The sequence below is a fragment of the Athene cunicularia genome (genome assembly GCF_003259725.1).
Source record: "Athene cunicularia isolate RWA chromosome 11 unlocalized genomic scaffold, athCun1 chr11_part1, whole genome shotgun sequence".
NCBI classification, from domain to species: domain Eukaryota; kingdom Metazoa; phylum Chordata; class Aves; order Strigiformes; family Strigidae; genus Athene; species Athene cunicularia.
In genome coordinates, this window is record NW_020799113.1 from 16,669,293 (window position 1) to 16,687,119 (window position 17,827).

At 38.6% G+C, this 17,827-nt stretch overlaps 1 protein-coding gene across 5 annotated transcripts; it reads right to left on the bottom strand.

Moving 5' to 3' along the window:
- Positions 1-279: 279 nt before the first annotated feature.
- On the bottom strand, positions 280-17,466 carry LOC113484478 (dipeptidase 2-like). Of its 5 annotated transcripts, none has more exons than XM_026856866.1 (12): positions 17,267-17,466; positions 15,223-15,323; positions 9,466-9,607; positions 8,622-8,748; positions 8,045-8,174; positions 7,567-7,708; positions 6,606-6,675; positions 5,943-6,119; positions 5,346-5,433; positions 4,628-4,703; positions 2,862-2,997; positions 280-1,637 (listed from the first exon to the last, which is right to left on the bottom strand). In XM_026856866.1, the coding sequence occupies exons 3-12, from the start codon at positions 9,594-9,596 to the stop codon at positions 1,443-1,445; spliced, it is 1,272 nt and encodes a 423-aa protein (XP_026712667.1). In that variant the 5' UTR covers positions 9,597-9,607; positions 15,223-15,323; positions 17,267-17,466; the 3' UTR covers positions 280-1,442. The 5 variants fall into 5 exon arrangements, with proteins under 5 accessions (XP_026712667.1, XP_026712666.1, XP_026712669.1 ...); XM_026856865.1 differs by having other exon boundaries at positions 9,466-9,738; positions 15,189-15,323; XM_026856868.1 differs by lacking the exon at positions 15,223-15,323.
- Positions 17,467-17,827: the final 361 nt, after the last annotated feature.

Below are 17,827 nucleotides of genomic sequence, written 5' to 3' on the forward strand. Positions count from 1 at the left end.
CCTTGTCTTTCAGTTGTTAAATACTTTGTGTGTTTACAGATTATGTCCTTAGATCAATTACAGGACTTCTATTTTATACTAAGGCTAGATTCTGTAGATGTCATATCAGTAAATAAAAGCACATTATCATGGGATAAAAATAACAATTAACAGGAAATATCATGAGAAAACATTTACCAGCAAGCACTGGGAAATGACCCTACAAAGATGCAGTGCTGCTATCTTACAGTTTCGTCATCATCAGAATGATGATTGAATGAATTATCATTCAATCTCAGGATTATTTGATTAAAATTCCAGGTTTGAGCCATATTAGCCTACCAAGATTAGGCCTATCTCAATGTATGTTCTTCTGTATAACAGTGGCTTCTAACCTCACATACCTTGTGTATTTGAAAACGTGTTCCAAAGGCTGAAACAGCAGAAGATTTATAATAAAAATACTTCTTTCTAATCTCATGCCTGTTAATCATTTGACAGTGGTCTGATTTTAGCCAGCTAGAATAAAAATAAAATAATAAAACCTGTTATTGATAAGGATCACTGTCCAAATGTGAAAAAGATTTCCACAAAGCTGTGGAACAGTCTAAAAAAAATTTAATTTAAATACTCATTTTATACTTTTCAGACTGCAATAAAAATATCAGAACAAAATCTTACCCTCTGAGTAGCCAGAATTCCTACTTTGTCCTGGCTTATTCTTGCTCCCAGCTTCATGAACAGGCAGCAAACAGCAGTCCCCAGATTACAGAAATGTATCTACACCATTGCCTGGTCACCTGTACCTGAATGCAAGACATCTGCCTCCACCCTTCAGTAACTCTCCAGTTGCCCACTGTCCTGGTCAGGGTTCAAAAATAAGAGTTTAATACTGCAGGATGGATCCCTAAAGCTAGTGGTAAGCATGAAATCCAAACTGAAATAGCCATGTCATCCATCTTGTCATCTTAAAAAATAAGCAACAAACCGAAAAAACACCCTTGTACATATACCAGGGCAGTGGCCTTCTCTGACTAAGCCATTGACTGATGATGAAAGTTGTCTGATTTAACAAGTAATATCTGAAAACATCTCAGCACAGGTGTCTTATTCATGTTCTCTAGTTCCTGTGTGGAACTGCCGATTCTGGACTCAAGTACTTATACCAAGTCCAACAATATGGGTACCAAAACCATGTGTCACATATTAGAGAATTTATTCATTAAATGTGAATACTTTCCATTAACAATGTTGATCCTGGTTTAGCCAAGATGACACAGAATTTATGACTTCAAATTCTGAATGCTTTTGCTACAGCATTTAAAATCTACATTAACTTTCAAGTATACAGGTGAATTTATAGAAATTACAGAAAAAAATCCAGCATAGCTTTACATAGCTTTTTAAGATAACTAGTTGCATTGCAGATTACTCCGTATATCTCTCTCTAGACTCCATAGATCTTATGATTCAAAATACAGTATTAAATTTGATACAGTTACAAGTATCAGACTGAAAGGTTGTGCCACAGAAGGAAATCCAAAGGACCTGACTGTCTGAAGCTGATGATTACGTAGGTCTAGGCGACAGGAATTTTGTACTACTTCTTGCGGAATTTCACTTTCACCTACATCCATTAGTCCACTCATGTTCCGCACCTAGAAAAATTGAAAAGGTTGCCCGGAAAGTCAGACTGGAACAGCAGCAAAAAGCTTTATGCAGCTGGCAAATTCAATGCTATTTCAAGTGAACCAACTTGACCTGTATTGCAGAAACACATCTGAACATGAGGAAATCAACATCGTTATGCTGATGTTTCTATTCCTATGAAACACTTCCCAGAATTCAGTACAGATACATTTCAAGCAAGTCACAGTCTAGCTGTTCTTTGTCTTGGCTCCCTCCACATATGGATGCATTAGCTGGAAAACCTTAAGCAATCAAACTTAAGAGCTTTCTTCCCAAAAGTCAGCTCACAGTCTCAAGACAAAAGCTTCAAACATCTTTAATTTAGAAGGAAAAATATTATGAAATCTCACAGATCAGTTAGGTGCAATGAATTTCAACCTCTTCATAATGTCAGTCTGCCAGTGTGCAACTCGGCCTTAAGTAGATATTTTGGCAGATTAACTGAAACGGTACAAAATTGCCAGGTTTCTGCTCATGTAACATACTGCAAAAGGGCAACTGGAAAAAAGATCACTATGAAATATATGTTGTCTATAAGGTTTTGTGTGTGTAATATCTACTTACTTATCCCTGTAAATAAAACCAGCAGGAGGCAAGCATTTTGCAAGTTTCAACAGAGGCTTTTGAAAAAGTTACCATTTAGGATGTCACTCTCACAGTCTCTCTCCTCTCCTCTCCTCTCCTCCCTCATCCTTCTGGATTAGCATCTACCATTTACACTTAAAACTCGTTGTGACCTAGTTGTTATGTTTATGGCTTGTTAATGATCTGGTCATGGCAGGAGCCTTTTGGATAGCAGCCCAATCCCATGACAAGAATTAAATTGATTTGCAGGAGTCAGCATTCCTCACTGCCCCAGCGAACACGGGCAGACCGTGACGCTGGTACGTCCACAGTTTCTCCAAACCATGAAGTGATTCTATTTAGAAGTCATTGATGTGTACTTATCAGATTACCACCGAGAGAAAAAGCTCCAAAGAGCTTTGTCCACTCTCTCTCTCACTTTCCTTTATTCTGCTAACACTCTCTTGCCATCTTGGTTTCTTTCCCAGCATTTGGAATTACTGAATTAAGTTCTTACATTCCCTCATAGCTCTCTCATTGAGAAAAACAAAAAAAAAGGCAGTAAGGCACCAACAGTTCCTCTCTCCATCTTAGTAAGAATCAAGATTCAGTTTAGTTTTTAGTCTTACGTTTTCCACTTCTCTGAAGACACGAAGAAAGTTCTCTCTCAAGACCCCTTTTAGTTCAGTTCCAGTCCATCCTCTTCTAAGAAGTTCCTCAATCAAAGTAGGGTATTTAGAAACATCTTCCAATCCCTCAGGGAAACTATTGGCAAGAGTCACACAAGAACGTTCAACACACATCACTGAAAAAACGTAGAAGAATTTTAACATATTCACTTTTGGAGTGAGCTCACTTTGGATGCAATTCTTTCTCTGAGAAGTTAAAATAGTAATTAAGAATTCAAATGACATAAACAAAAGTAGGACTGGGACACAATGAAAGGCTTTTTCTGCACATAGGATCCCATTAGCAGAACAAAAGTGTATATTCTGGAATGCATATGGGCAGAACAACAGCATGGAGGGTATTAAAACAAAATAAAAACCAAACTCATGTATATGTTAATCCACTCTATATCTGGCCTTTAGAGCAAGAGGAAACAGCTGCATCACAGATGGAGTTGGTGCAATCCACTTGTGTAACTAAGAACAAAAGGGAACCTACAAACACATGATGAGCTGAGGAGTTGCCAGCAATTTTGTGTGTTCTGTCATTTACAAAGTAATTTTTCCAAAGAAAATGCACTTAGAATAACAACATTGTTTTGAATTCAACAGTTTAGGCAGCAAGAAGAAGGTTATTCAGAACCCTCTACTGAAGAAATTACAATAAGCAAAATTGACCTATGTCTTTTGCTAAGACTTGTCAGAATAGAAAGGAATTAGACCTAAGAAGCTGCAAACCCTTCATTAAACAGCTGTTTTAAATCGTATTTCCATGAGACTTTGAGATAAATAATATTTTCTGTTGTTTGTTTTGGGTTTGGTTTTTTTTTTTTATTTTCTGTGGAGGTGTGGTGAAAAGTATATCTCAAGAATTCTGTGCCATTACTTTCTACCAGGCCTTAGGACCTTAACAACTCCACCACCAACTAAACTGATGGTCTTTGCAAAATGCAAGCAATAAAATGTGTCTTTTTGTGGCAAACTACGTTTTTATTTTGGAGATTGTATTTTCAGAGCTATGATGAGCTAACTCTCATGGGAGCTGACACACTGTTTTTGTGGTCCTGATTTTCAGATCTGAGTCTGACTGTGACTTTCATACCCAAGTGTGTCCGATCTCAGGGAAAAAAAGAAAAAGATTCAACAGAAAGATAAAAAGTGAAAAACCGTTTAGGGTTATGCCAGCAAATGCACCAAATCTGCCTTTAATTACTGTGGTGTAACAACTCTAGCTCAGGAAGGAGCAGGAGAGATTGTTGTAGGCTATTCACCCAAGCCACAAAAGCAGGAGTGATTTTCAGAGCCCCAAAATACTTTGGGCTTTCCCCACTAGAAAGTAATAGTGGAGGAAGGAGCTTTACATTATGTCCCTGGCCTAACTCATTTGCCATCTAAAGGCTGAGGCAGCTTTTCTGTCATTCATCTTTGGCTTCTGGAGGAAAGCACCCTCCATCACTGCTCTTATATATGAAACCACTGCCTAGAACAACACAATTCCAGAGTTCACAGGGCATTAGGATCTGCTTCTACATTTGTAGCACTGCTTCATACAGTTCTAAAAAGGGATCATTATGCCCCTCATTCATAAAATTTGTTTTAGTACTCATAACAAGACAACTTGCTACAACTCTTTTAGTCTGGCTTTTTTTTTTTTTTTTTTCCCCCAAAGGAACCAAAACCTTCATCATTTAAGGAGCGGACGTCAATGTATGTACAATTTTACTAACCGTTTCACTCCATCATAGTCACCACCAATTCCTATTGATTCTGAGCCTGCAATTTTCTTTATGTGGTCAAAATGGTCTGAAAGAAATATCAAAGAAAACAACGTCTGAATGTCTGGCAAGAATAAATAATCCAGTTCAGACATATTGGCACTAGGAGACTGTTCTTAATCATGGATTCTTAATCAAATCCTTTAAAAAAAAAGTCAAAAGACATCCTGAGAATACAGGTTAAAATGTAATAATGCAGATGATATACTCTGAATATTTACTGATGCTTAACTAGATGTTATTAGTTATTAAGAACATCAGGCAGCAATCTTCAAAATAATAGCTACACTGATGAGATGCAAATGAAGAAAGAGACATGATTGTTACAGCGGGTTGATTCCACACATATACCAACGGATTTTTCATTACCCATTACATACCTGTGTTTTTCACTCTTAATTAGAAAGGTTTAAGATGTTTTCCAGAAAGTAACAACTACTTCGGGATTAATGGCTCTATTTGGGAGAATCATGTCCTCCAGTGACACACCTTGTATCTCTTGGTTTTGTGTAATGAATTAATGTTTAATTAGCTCTAAAAATACCTAGAGCTGGGGTAAGGTGTGGAAGGCAATAAACAAGCAGTGTAATTTACACAATTTCAGAAATTACACAGATGACAGGAACTTCACAGAGGCAGCCCACAAAAAATTAATATATTAACTTCAAACCTGCAAGGGTAGAAACATTAACAACTTTTCTGCCACAAGCCAGTACGTCTGCATTGAAAGTCACCATGATAATTCCCTTGTTCTTTTTCTGAAAGATATGAAGAGGCAGTTAATGAGTGGACACTCATGTGTGTCCTGCAAACCTCATGGGCATCTCATACAGATTCTTCTACATCCCTCTATGAGTGAGCATAACAACACTCTGTAAGTCAAAGCTCAAATGGCAACACAAGGCTTTGCCTCTGTCCTTTACTCTGTGTTCATGATATTCTCCTGTGGCTTGACTCAGCAGAAGTTCAGTGACTACGTCAAACCAGTCTCCACCAGATTTTCAAAGTATTTCAAAATACTTGGTTTTTTGTAGCCAAAGACAAAACACAACCTAAAGAAAACGTCTCAGAAACGGATGTGCAACTTGCTGCTCAGGGATCTGCTTATAAATCCAGTTCAGAGATGAGAAGGTGAAAACACCACAGCTTGAATGCATGTATGCCTCAGGCTAGCCAAACATTGCCATTAAAGCAAACAAACCAACCAACCAACCAACCAAAAAACCCAACAGACCCACCCCCCAAAACCCAAACCAATATTGCTCACCAGTTGCTGGAGGATATCATCAGGAACGTTTCTTGAGTGATTACAAATAGAAAATGCCGAGGAATGGCTGAAAATTACTGGTGCTTTTGAGATACTCAGTGCAGCTTTTGCTGTGAAATATGAAGTATGAGATAAATCTATCAGCATACCCAGGCGATTCATCTCCTTTACCACTTCCTAAAACAGATTAACAGACAGCAGTGTCAGTATCAAGTTTTCTTAAAGGAAACTGTTTAGCTGATAATACTAAATAGTAAATTCTTCAGCTGTTAGTTAACCATAAACATGCGGTGCCTGTATGGGTTTCTATTTACTTATTAATTTAATAGTAATTTATTCACTCACAGTTAACAAGCACACCACCACGTGCTCAAAACTTAGATAATTTAGTCAATGTAAAAGAATTTGAACTGTTATTTACATCTCACTACTTCTGCATACTAAGTAATTCATCTGATCTGTATTAAAACAATTGTTATAATTAAACCTAACACTTCTTTTACCCTAAGGCACATCACAGGGAATTTGGTTTGACTGAACCCTCACCTCCTAACTATCAAGAACTGCCAGTAATTAATGACAAGCTGCTTTTTGAAAAGATAAGGCCAGAAGTTGTTAGTTGCGTGAGAGATTGCTTAGGTTAACTTTTGAAGAGATCCTTACTTGGCCAAATGCAGTCAGACCAGTAACACTGGGATAAAAGTTGTGTATTCCTTTAGATGATGATTCAGACCTTAAAAGGGGGAGTTAGGGAAGAGAAACATCATATTATTCTGGAGACTGCAATATCAGCAACTGAAACTTCTTATGCTACACACAATGTAATCATTACCATGTCACGCATAGCCAAACGTAAGGATAATGAGCTACATAATACATATCTTGTTCACACAGTGCTTTTTATGTTCATAACTGTTTTATGGATGTTATGTCTTCAGGTTCAGGACTGCTGTATATTTGGAAGCAATGCAAGACAAGCAAAGAGATGCTTGTCATAAATTTTCTGATTAAACAAACCTTCATCAGAGAACAAAGATACACTGAAATGTTGGTTACCTGTCAGTCAGAAAGCCTGCCTTTCAGCCCTCTCTGCACACAATTCCCCCTTCTCTGAGTCAGTACAAAGAGGAATTTTGTCAATCCAGCAAGGAGTAGGTTTTCATACTCTGATACAGGAACTAAGTACCCATCTCTCTAGCTGCATATGGGACTTGCACTTTTGAGCTGGCCAGAGGACAGCGTTGAAGGCGGCTGACTGCTGAGTTCTTACATAGCATTTACCCTCTTTTATCTACATCATATGCATTTTTACTACTACTTTTTTTTTTTCCTGTTTTGCCCCATGTGACTTTCCTAATAAAGCAAAGAGGATAGCAATTTTACCACCTTTGTGTTGTTAACGAGGTTTAAAAGTTTCCAAATTGCCCATGTAACACGCACTACATAACAGATCCTTCAGTCTCCCACTTGATACATGGCAAGTGATTCACCCCAAAAACCTGTCATCCTTGACTTGGTTCAGTCTTTCATAGGTGAACTCTTTGTATGAACCCATATTTTCCCCGTCTTGGAGCTGCCACCACTTTGCTTTAGATGGTCACACAAAAACATGCACATTAGTTACCAAGGTGTATTGCAGGTATGTGTTAAAGTCATGTAACGAACACCCAGGTCATAATACATCCTCAGTGTTGCCAGACTGCTGTCAATGGAGTGACCACCTTCTATTCCAATCAAACACGCGATCCTTATACTGTCAGAGATACCTGGAAACAACAAAGGAAGATAATTCCAAAGTAATTTCATGACAGATAGGAAGCCCGCACTACTGAGCAACAATTGTTATTGTCAATTGCAAGCAACAACACTGACGTTTTCATAGGACAGGAGCTTATACTAGTGCATGTTTATATGGCAGATTTTCTTGTGGCTCGGGTGGGCCAGGTCTGTGCACAGAGTCAGTTATTGTGGTTAAGTGGAAAAACTGAAGTGAAAGTTATTCTTGAAACATGATAACTTGCCTGCTTGCAGCTCTCTGTCTTTTGCACTCACCTCCTGCAATCCCATTTTAAAAAAATTTTTGTTACAAGAAAGAGCATCACCTTGGGAAGTTGTCACAAGTTCAAGCTCTTCATAGCTGTTACACATCCTCTTGACAACATCAATTTGCTCTAAGGTCAGACGCACAGCATCCTTGTTCTGAGCGCTGCAAAGAACATACACTGACCAAAACTGAAAGAGACATTGACAAGTAAACTAGATAACTTGTGTTTCAACTTGGAACCTCTCATTCGCTAATAGTGAAGTTCATGAGCATAGACCAAAATAATTTCTTACAGTTTATAAGGGAGTTGCCACTATAGTTTTTTTCCCCCCAGAGGAAGAGTATCCACTCTAGATGTGCTTAAAGCCTCCTGACACACTCAACTACTCCACAGTACATGCAGGAAAGGGGATGTAAGTTTAATTTATTTATCACAAAACAAATGCCACTGTTTTGGTTAAGGGCACCTGGATTATAAAACACAAACTTTTGAAACACAGATGTTTGCAGCTTTTCAGTTTTGTTGTTTTATTCTTCAACAGAAAGAGCCAACCAAGGCCAGGATTACATTTGTGATTGGGAAGGAGGAAAATGTAAAAAAATGTTCTCAGACTCGCAGCCATGGCAGTACATACCTGAGCTCCCACATAACCAGCCTGAAGTTTTGCAAGGTTTGTGTGGGTCATGTTGAGTTCTCTTAAGTTGACTCTACTGAGCATATTTTGGTAAAGTATTCTCAGCCGCAGTGCAAAGTCATTGTGGCTAGAATTAAAAACAAGTAGGGTTTGTGATAGAAATATTTGTTCCCCTTCTAACCCAAACGTAATTTCTTCCACTGTTCATATCCCCTTAGACTATTAATTGCCAATCCTTGCAGTAACATATGCTTAAAAGTTTCCCTTCTTTTGGAAACAAGATTTATTTCTTAATTAGAACGGTAAGAAACTTTTTTTGCTTCTCCCATTTTTATAGCTGTTACGCTTCTTTATCTATTTTTCTCCTACTCGTTTCTGAAGGAATGAGAGAGCTGAAATCAGCCACCGCACTCCTTAGCAGTCGGTACTTGTTGTAGAGTAATAGTGCTGCCTGTGCTAGAATAATCAGTGTCTGTGTTCCCAGATCAAATTGCACTCACCACAGACGTCATTCTTTCAAGGTATGAAGCCTATTTAGATCTGCACAGAAGTCATTGCTAATGAAAGATGCCATTAAATTACAGGAAGGAGACAAAAACATTATGTAAAGGGAAACAATTATTAAGTGGCGAAGCCTAACCAGACAATCACAAATGCATTTTAAATAACCTGATCCTACAGTAAGTACCCTCTAAACCAAAATTCCTTCCAGATAAATCACTGCAACAGTAACTGCCATGTGCCTGTAACAGCCTGCGTCTCTACTGATCCAAACACACTTTAGCGTTTCTTCCTCACTTGTCAAGATTCACAAAGAGGGTTTAGATGAACATATTTTATATACCCATCAATTAAACGTGCATCTTGCATCAGCTCAATAGCTCGCTCTCTCATTGATTTTTCATAGCTGAATGACACAATATCAAAGAACATCAATAGCCACAGCAACTTTGTTGTATTTCTCTTCATTTCCATTTTCCAGTTTGCTAAAGCAGAGATACCACAATTACTTGCTGATGACAATGAAACAGCAAAATTTCCAGTCTGCAGAGGCTGTAGGCTTAATAGTATAGGCACAGCTGAAATGCCTCTCCCTCTGGTAAGACTGGGGTGAATTCTGCAAGAGAAAAGAAAGAGAGAGAATAGTAAACAGAAGCTGCAGAAACTGCAAACCAGCTACCTTCTCCCAAAGATTTTAAGGTCTGGTTATTGGGGTTTTGCACATATAACCAACCACTCCTTAAACTCTGCTGCTGCCACCACCTGACTGCTGATGGGAACCAACTCCTCAGTCAGAGCTGGCAGGGTGAGCCCGATGGACCCTGGACTCATACCTCCCAAAAAGGAGCTCCCAGAACAGTGTAAGATAGTTTTCTCATTACAGTAACTGGTTTGTTCTCATTCTTTCATACTGAAATGAACACTGAAACAGTCTAAGAAATTTTAAAAATCAGCTGCTCTGAGTAAACTTGTTAAAACACCAAAGTGTTTTCAGAGGAAAGCTACTGAAATCCAAGAGTTTTCCATACCTTAGCAAGAGCAACATGTGCCAAACTTGAAAGGGTCACTTTATTTCCTTGAGGAAATGGGTGTGACAATTTCAAGAATAATCCAAGCACCCTCTGCTCTTTTTAAAATATAGTTCTCAAACATCTGGACAGCAGCCTTTCAGGTGTCAGTCTAAAAGCATTTTTACAAACAGGTTAGAAATACCTCCTGTTCAATGTAAAGTAAATAAAAGATCTGTAAGGAGGTGAAAATACCTTTGCAGGGAAAAGGTTGTGGGTTTTTTCCCCCCACATTCAGAGTTACTGGCAGCATTACCTAGAAAGCTGAGGAGCAGTCACCTCCTCCATCATTGGAGTGACATCCTAATTAGATGCATGTGTCCTGTAAATTATTTCAAATCAAATAAGTTTGGCTAGAATTTTAATATTGCAGAGCTAATGCCTGAAGTTTTCCAACAGGCAACAACAACAAAAATACTGCTGACTTTTCCCTTGTTTTCCACTATAAGTCAGTAAACTTTACATTTATAAACTTTCTTACGGCATCACAAAAGTTTGTTTTTACTAATAAAGGAATTTGGTTTTATGTGTTCCTTGTCTGCAGAGGTAAAAACAAATAGCAAATATCCAAGATATGATGAAATTACAAGGCAATTCACCTTGTCTGCATGCTTCACTTATCTTTAAGCAAATTTTCTAAAGCATAAGGAGGTGGACATAAACCCAGGAAATGGTTTCCTGATATAAAGGAACGTATTCATCAGTGAAGTCACAGATATCTCAAGGGAGATCCATAGGTGACAGTGGCATTGGAAGCAAATGCAAGCACATTAAGCAGATTCCTTACTGATGGCATCCTGTTCTAAACACATGCCTTTCTTCCCCTTACTAGAATTATTTGATTATAAAAATCAAGGCCAAAATAAGAGTAGGCCTGTACCAGTATATTGAAAAACAGTACAGTGAAAAATCATATTATTAAGATTCTTATATTTCCAGTCTATATATTAAACCATTTTCCTGTCACCTGTAATATGCAGAGTATAAATCAAAGAAAAAGTTAACTGGCTTATTTGCAATGTCTATGCCTGATAAAATGTGAATATGTTTGTAAAGGACTTATATTTAGCAAGCTAGTATGTTTAATTAAGCTGTGCAATTTAAATTAAATTAAATTAAATTAATTTAAATTAAAACCAAATCCATTTTGCTTGCATTTTAGCTCTAAATCAAAATAATGTAAAAGATAGAAAAAGAAAAAAAGATTAAGAAATTACCTTACTACTTGGGTTTAAACAGGTATAAACAGCTATTCTAAAAAAATCCTTTAACATGGACAAAAATTCTTAAGATTCTTCTTCTGAGAAACTGGCTCAGGCCTTTTCTGTTTCACAAGATTAGGGAATGCATGAAATTGTGGGACCATCTGGTTACTTTTGAACAGTGGGAACACAAAAGGGAGTGTAGCTGGAGAAGCGGGTTTAAAATCAGCCTCGATGTGGTCTCAGAAAGAAGCTCTAAGACAGCTGAATAAACACAGCAGTATGCAGGCACAAATGAAGATCCAATATAAATAAAATACCAGGGGAGCTCTTGCACTAAAGAAAATTTATAACCCTCACCCCTTAATGTTTCCTACAAGAAAAATCGTCACGTAAGGAATGGCATAGAGAGTATGTGTGATGTACAGAGGTCTAGTGCTACATAGAGGAAAGCACTCTAGAAAACAGATCCGTACTTCAAGGATGCTTAACAGTCGATGTTCTCATTCATTAACAAACATTACAGAAGTGACTGACCCCGAGTACGAAACTCAGGAGTTTTTGGCTAGGCCCTTAAGGTAATATGGGAGTCAATTTACATCATAAGTCTACCCATATGGGTTTTCTCATGGGAAAGGTTTCCTGCAGGCCCAACTACTTCCCCTGGGCTCAGAATGAAGACCAGGCCTTCCAAGACTGGGATGATACTCTCAGTCCTTCATCAGAGCACAGCTGACTCCCTGGCAACACTAATTTGTCCAGGATTCATACCGTATCTGATGGAAGAAGCCCTTATTCCTCTCATGTCTGCACAATAACCAAGGGAACCTTCTGTCTTGTTCCCACATTGACTGGTGGGAAGTGAGATTTTTCTGCTTTTATTCATTGACACAGCTTTATATTTGTATACAGGGAAAAATTTTTAGGGACAGTCATTTTCTACCTTTTTTTTTTTTTTTTTTGCAGAAAAATATTTGAATTGGCATTGGGAACAACTGTGATGTGTCAATGATGAACAAGTTGACCTCTGTTATAACTTTTACTCAAAGAAATTGAGTATTTATAAATTATGTATTTGAGAAAAAATGAGGCAGGTCACAGATACATGGGTTTATACACTATATCTAGGTCCAGCAAAGTCCATATTCAAAATACGAGCCCTTGTGCTACTATGATGTGGTGTTTGATTTCCTTCTCTTACTTATTTTCATAAAATCCATTTATGCAAGAAGGCACATTCCAAAAAGAAGAGAATCTCTTACTGGAATCCTATATGCATTTAAAACTGCACCAGTTTGCTTACTGTTGACTTATTGTAATTAATCTCATACAGAAAATTGGAAGGTTCTATGCAGTGGGGATATAAAGTAAACCAGGCCCAGCAGCCTGCTACTTCTCTTGCCAGGCTCCTCTCTTCCCTCCCAAGGGTACATAAAGCAAAGCACACCATCAGTCCCCACAGGACAAACCCAGAAGCAGTCTCGTGATGCTGCTCCAGGAAGTGAAATACATCACTTCGGAGTTAGGCACCTCAGCTGAGTCTCCCACAGATCAAAAGTCCATCCCAGAGAAATATGCGTAACACTACAAGTGAAAATGAGAAAGAGAAAACTTTCTTTCCTTTCAGCTACACTCTGTCTACACAAAACATCAGAAGCTTGCAAAATAAACACGCACGGTGTGGAAGAGATAAGGAGGGAGGTGCAAAACGCAGCTCTATCTCCTCCACATTACACTTTAGAGCCAAAATGTCTCTTTTTGTGTCTACCTTTGCATCTCTCACTGAGAACATAACTGCATTTCACCCCCACCATACTTGTGCACACAGGATAGGCCCAGCAATTTTGGGGCATGAGTCTTAGAAAAGCCATCAACCCACAGCCTGAAATAAACAACGACAGTCCCTGGAGAGCTGCAACAGGCACAGAGTGAGTCTTTGCAGACACACCATAGAGAAATAAAGCTTTACTACTTCTCACCAGTTAGCTTCTGCCATTGATTTACATTCCTCAAGCTCTTCATGAAAAGCCAGAAAGTTACTGTCAATAAAACGTGAATGCTGAGAAAGCGTACATTACACGGAGTGTTCCAACATCAGGGAGGACAGAGCTACAATGGAGCAGGATGGCTATATCTGCCATATAAGGATGCAGTAAGCGGGGGGCTGCTCTTTTAAAATAGATACATTTTAATGGAAAGTTTCACAATAAAAAAGGAAAGCTTTTCTGCATGCTTCTGTCATTTACCATCTTCGGAAGTATGGGCAAGCTGCCTGGCCCCTCTTCTCCTTTCCGGCAGGGAGGCCAGAGCGCAGTGCAGAAGGTTCAGTAAACAGCTGCTATTTAAGTGCAGCAAATCTCAGTTAGGAATGGCATTCCTTTCATCCCAGTTGAAGTCCTTATTTTCCATCTTTTTATTAAAACACTTCATGAGAACCATTACTGTAATACTCTAATTTGTTAAATTATTGTGCCAAATCAAATATATAAAGTGTAATAAAATAGAGCTCACAGCTCAAGATAGTAACATATCCTGAATGAAGAAGGTTCATCCCCGCCCAAAGTCCAGTTATGCTGAGATCTCATGTGGGTAATCCTAGCGTAGCTCTGGGTTAACTACCTCAGATCATGGCAGCACCTTAGTTACAAGAGCACAGACAACACAAGCTGACCAGGACCCTGGGTAGGAACTTCCTTGCTGACTGCTGGCATAAGCACAGATTCTCCCTATTCTTTAAATAATAATCAAACATAATTAGTAATACATAAATATTAAACAAACTTTATGAGCAGAACACATGCATCATACTATGAAGTACGTTTTTAAGAAATACCAGCCCCTTTGAAATTCACCTTGTCATCAAATCTGCATCTTGTCTTTCAAATCTTTTGCAGTTTTTGCTTGAAATTTGTTCCACCATCACCAGCCCTGAATCACTTCAGGTTTATCTGTTCCCTTGCTTAGAAACCTCCTTTGTGCTGTATTACAATTTATAATTTCCAACCTGCTATTCCTTCCTTGTCTGTGCAAAGGTGGAATGAAGTGCCACCAAGCAATGAGAAAACATGGTGCTGTTAAACTTATTGCTTAAAACAGGGATAAAAGGGAATAAATACAGTAATGGTTGGAAGGCATTTCAGGATCTCTAGGGAAGGAAAAGGAACAAGCAGGATAGCTTGTCCCAAACTTCCTGGGAAAGAAGAACCCAGCAGGGGCAATGACAGTACTTCCTACTTCCATATAAAGTCACTCTTAGCTTTCAGCCTTGAATTTAAGTACATCCTTGGATATTTCACATACTATCCACTGCACATGTAGACTGCAGGGTTTTTAGATACAATATAACCTCAGTTGCCAAGACTTCTTTGCAACTGAAGTGTAGGAGATTCATTACTTTCTAATTTAAAACAATTCCATAACAAATTTTATTATTACAGATAAAAAAAATTTAACTTTAGAAAGATTGCTCATCTTTTTTCTTAGGAAAAGAACACCTACTGAATTTCTTTCCCATTAGATTCTCATCCTTTACTGTACCATGTTATTTTCCTGTCCACAGTTTTTAAGACTTTCTGACAAATTCAAATTACTGAATCCAGTAATTCTGAAGTAATTAGGAGCTCTGATAATGCTATGCATCTTTTAATCTAATTACTAATGATGAGGACTATTTTCTCAGAAATCCTGAAATTCTTCCAAGTTCAAGACAGACACGCTTTATGGCATAATTTCTTAAAGGCAGAATGAGCCACAATAGACTGACAACTACTTCTATAACACTGTAGCAGACCACATACCAGGCAAAACGGTGTCCAGCTGAAGAGTGCCGACCTCAGTGGAAGGGCCGGCCAGGAGCGTTTGATGCTGGGAGTCAGCTGGCTTCTTTGAAAATACACAGTCCCCTCTTTCTCGGACCTGGCGATACTGCTTTCCTGGAATGCAAACCAGAACCTGTGGCATAGCACGTACAGACTTGAGCAAACAACTCTTCCAGTGTTCCTCTCTGTGAAGGCACTTCCTACTTCATGGACCACAACAGGTTTCAAAGCTGTAGACAGGAGGTTATATGAAAGGAACATTCTTCCTCCCAGTCACCCCATTTGGGCTCCCTGGTCCATGCTCCTTGTTTATGGGGAGAACCCTTCTCCATGCCAGGGTCAGTGCAAGCCATGTCCCCTCCAGCACCTACTCCTGACAGACTCATTTGCTTTGGCAGGGTTTTGCCCAGTTAAAAAATATTTCTAATATTCTGGAAAGGTTTGGATAATGCTTTCAAAAAACAATGGTAAAGAACAGTGAGAGAGACAGACAAAGGACACAAGGATGAGCATTACTGAGCATTAACAACCAAGTTTCACCGTAATGGATGTAGCCTGTGGAAATACTGCTCTCATAGGAGGTAATGAACTTTACTTCAGCACAAGAAAGCCTATCATCTGAGTACTTGTGCCACAGAGGAGCTTACCTGCCTCTCCCTCACAGCTGTGTTAAGCAGCATACTTGGGTAGAGATGGCCGTGAGCAATCTTGAAAAGAAAACATTTTCAAACACACCATGGACTTTTTTTTTTTTTTTTTTTTTTTTTTTTTTTTTTTTTGTGCTGCACACATTTTTCCAATCTAAAAGAGAGCACTTTGTTCTCTTCTGGTCGTGGCAAATGCAAGATTTTTGAGGAACAGCAATTACTGGAAACAAAATAATTCTGGAAATCCTTCCTTAGAGGGAAGTACAGTCTTAGATAAATTGTTTTTCTTCCATAAACATGCATCAAAAATATACATGCCTGAGACCCAGAAACTTTAGTGAAACAGCACTTCATAATGTAAAGGATAGAGAGCAATCAGAAGTTGTTTCTTTTCTGCTTTATGGCAACCATGGAGATTTCCCCCAAATGTCAAAGCACAAATGCAGACTTTGTCACCACAGTGGAAAAATCCTTGTATCTCTAATCGAGAAAATGTTAAAGTTGTTTGTAGCAGCTCAGCATGCAAAATGATAAAATGGAAAGGTCAAAAAATTACCCAAGCATCAGAATTCTGACAAGTTGGCATCACAAAGGTAAATTAGTTTCTGCAGGCATTATTTGGATTCAAATTCCTCAAACCAAAATATAGATCAGACCCTGCAACCTGTATCTCTAGAATTCTGCCATGTCCTGACAAAATGACTAAAGGGAACACTAAGATTTTTATAGATTATCACGTACTCTGTGCCATAGTACAGTATAACTGTTATTCGAGAAACCCACATAATTTGTCAGTTCAAAATGTTTAATAAGAAAGCAGCAAGCCTTGTTCACACAATTAACACTGTTCTGATGCTATAAAAACTGTTACACATTGTAAATTTTGGTCCAGATACTTACTGGTTTTTCATCAATATGAAATCCATATCAATTTTCAGGAAGATTTTTAACTAGGAATTGTACCTAAATGCTCTTCAAGCAGTTTGACTGCTAACAAAAATTATACTTATCTATACATTACCAAATCTCCATTCTGTGTCTTTCTAGCTATTGGCAGCTAGAAAAATTTCATAGAGATTTGCTCTATAAAAGTACCTTCTGGGTTTCATGCTAAATATTCTTTATACTCTGACAGTAAGATTCATTTCCTTTTGAAACTGTTTAGGTAAAAAAAAAAGACACATAAGTATATCATCATTCAGAAATCAGTTCCTGAAAATTGAAGGAGTCTTGCAAGCACCACACAAAATTAAGAACATGGTACATTAGGCCTCCCCGTTTAAACAACACTTGAAATACAAACCCCACATAGCTTTTTTCCATGCTGACTAAGCAGAGTTGCAAAGTGGAAGTTGACATGAGATTTATAGCATTTTCTTGTTTATCTAATGGCTCTTTGGAGCAGGTTACCTTCTTAGGAAAATGCAGCCGGGTCAAAATCCACATTCCAGTGTGTTGGATGGAACAGCTAAAGCTTGGCACCAGGGCCTCCTGGCATCCGAGCAGCAGCCAAGAGATGTCTTCTGTTTCTTTAGCTCACATGTCACAGGCTGCACACACAACAGTCATTTGGAGATTGCCCCCTTCAGAGATACAAGATCTGTGAGAGCTTTCAGCTCAGCTACCGCCCACCCGGGAACCCGCAACTCTGGTGCTGCTCAAAACCCGGCATTTCCTCCCTCTTGTGGCAGGCTCTTCGTGCAGCCCATCACAGGACGTGTTTAACACTGCTCTGTTTATACTGTTTAGAAATAGGTGCCCCACATCACAGAATAATTTAGGTTGGAAGGGATTTCTGGTGGGATGTCATCTAGTCCAGCCACCTGATCCCAGCCCAGGTAACTTCAGAGTTAGACCAGGTTGCTCAGGCCCTCATCCACTGGAAGTTTCAATGTCTTCCGGGAAAAAGATTATACAACCTTTCCAGGCCCCTGTTCTAGTGCTTGCATAACACAGATTCCCACCCCCCCA

What these genes read in the sequence shown, in the direction of transcription:
- LOC113484478 (XM_026856868.1), bottom strand. Translation starts at nt 9,596, where the DNA reads ATGGAAATGAAGAGAAATACAACAAAGTTGCTGTGGCTATTGATGTTC. An exon ending in CTGGTTATGTGGGAGCTCAG is followed by an intron (nt 8,175 to 8,621) that starts GTATGTACTGCC and finishes TGTCTCTTTCAG; the next exon opens with TTTTGGTCAGTGTATGTTCT. An exon ending in ATGATATCCTCCAGCAACTG is followed by an intron (nt 5,434 to 5,942) that starts GTGAGCAATATT and finishes CATATCTTTCAG; the next exon opens with AAAAAGAACAAGGGAATTAT.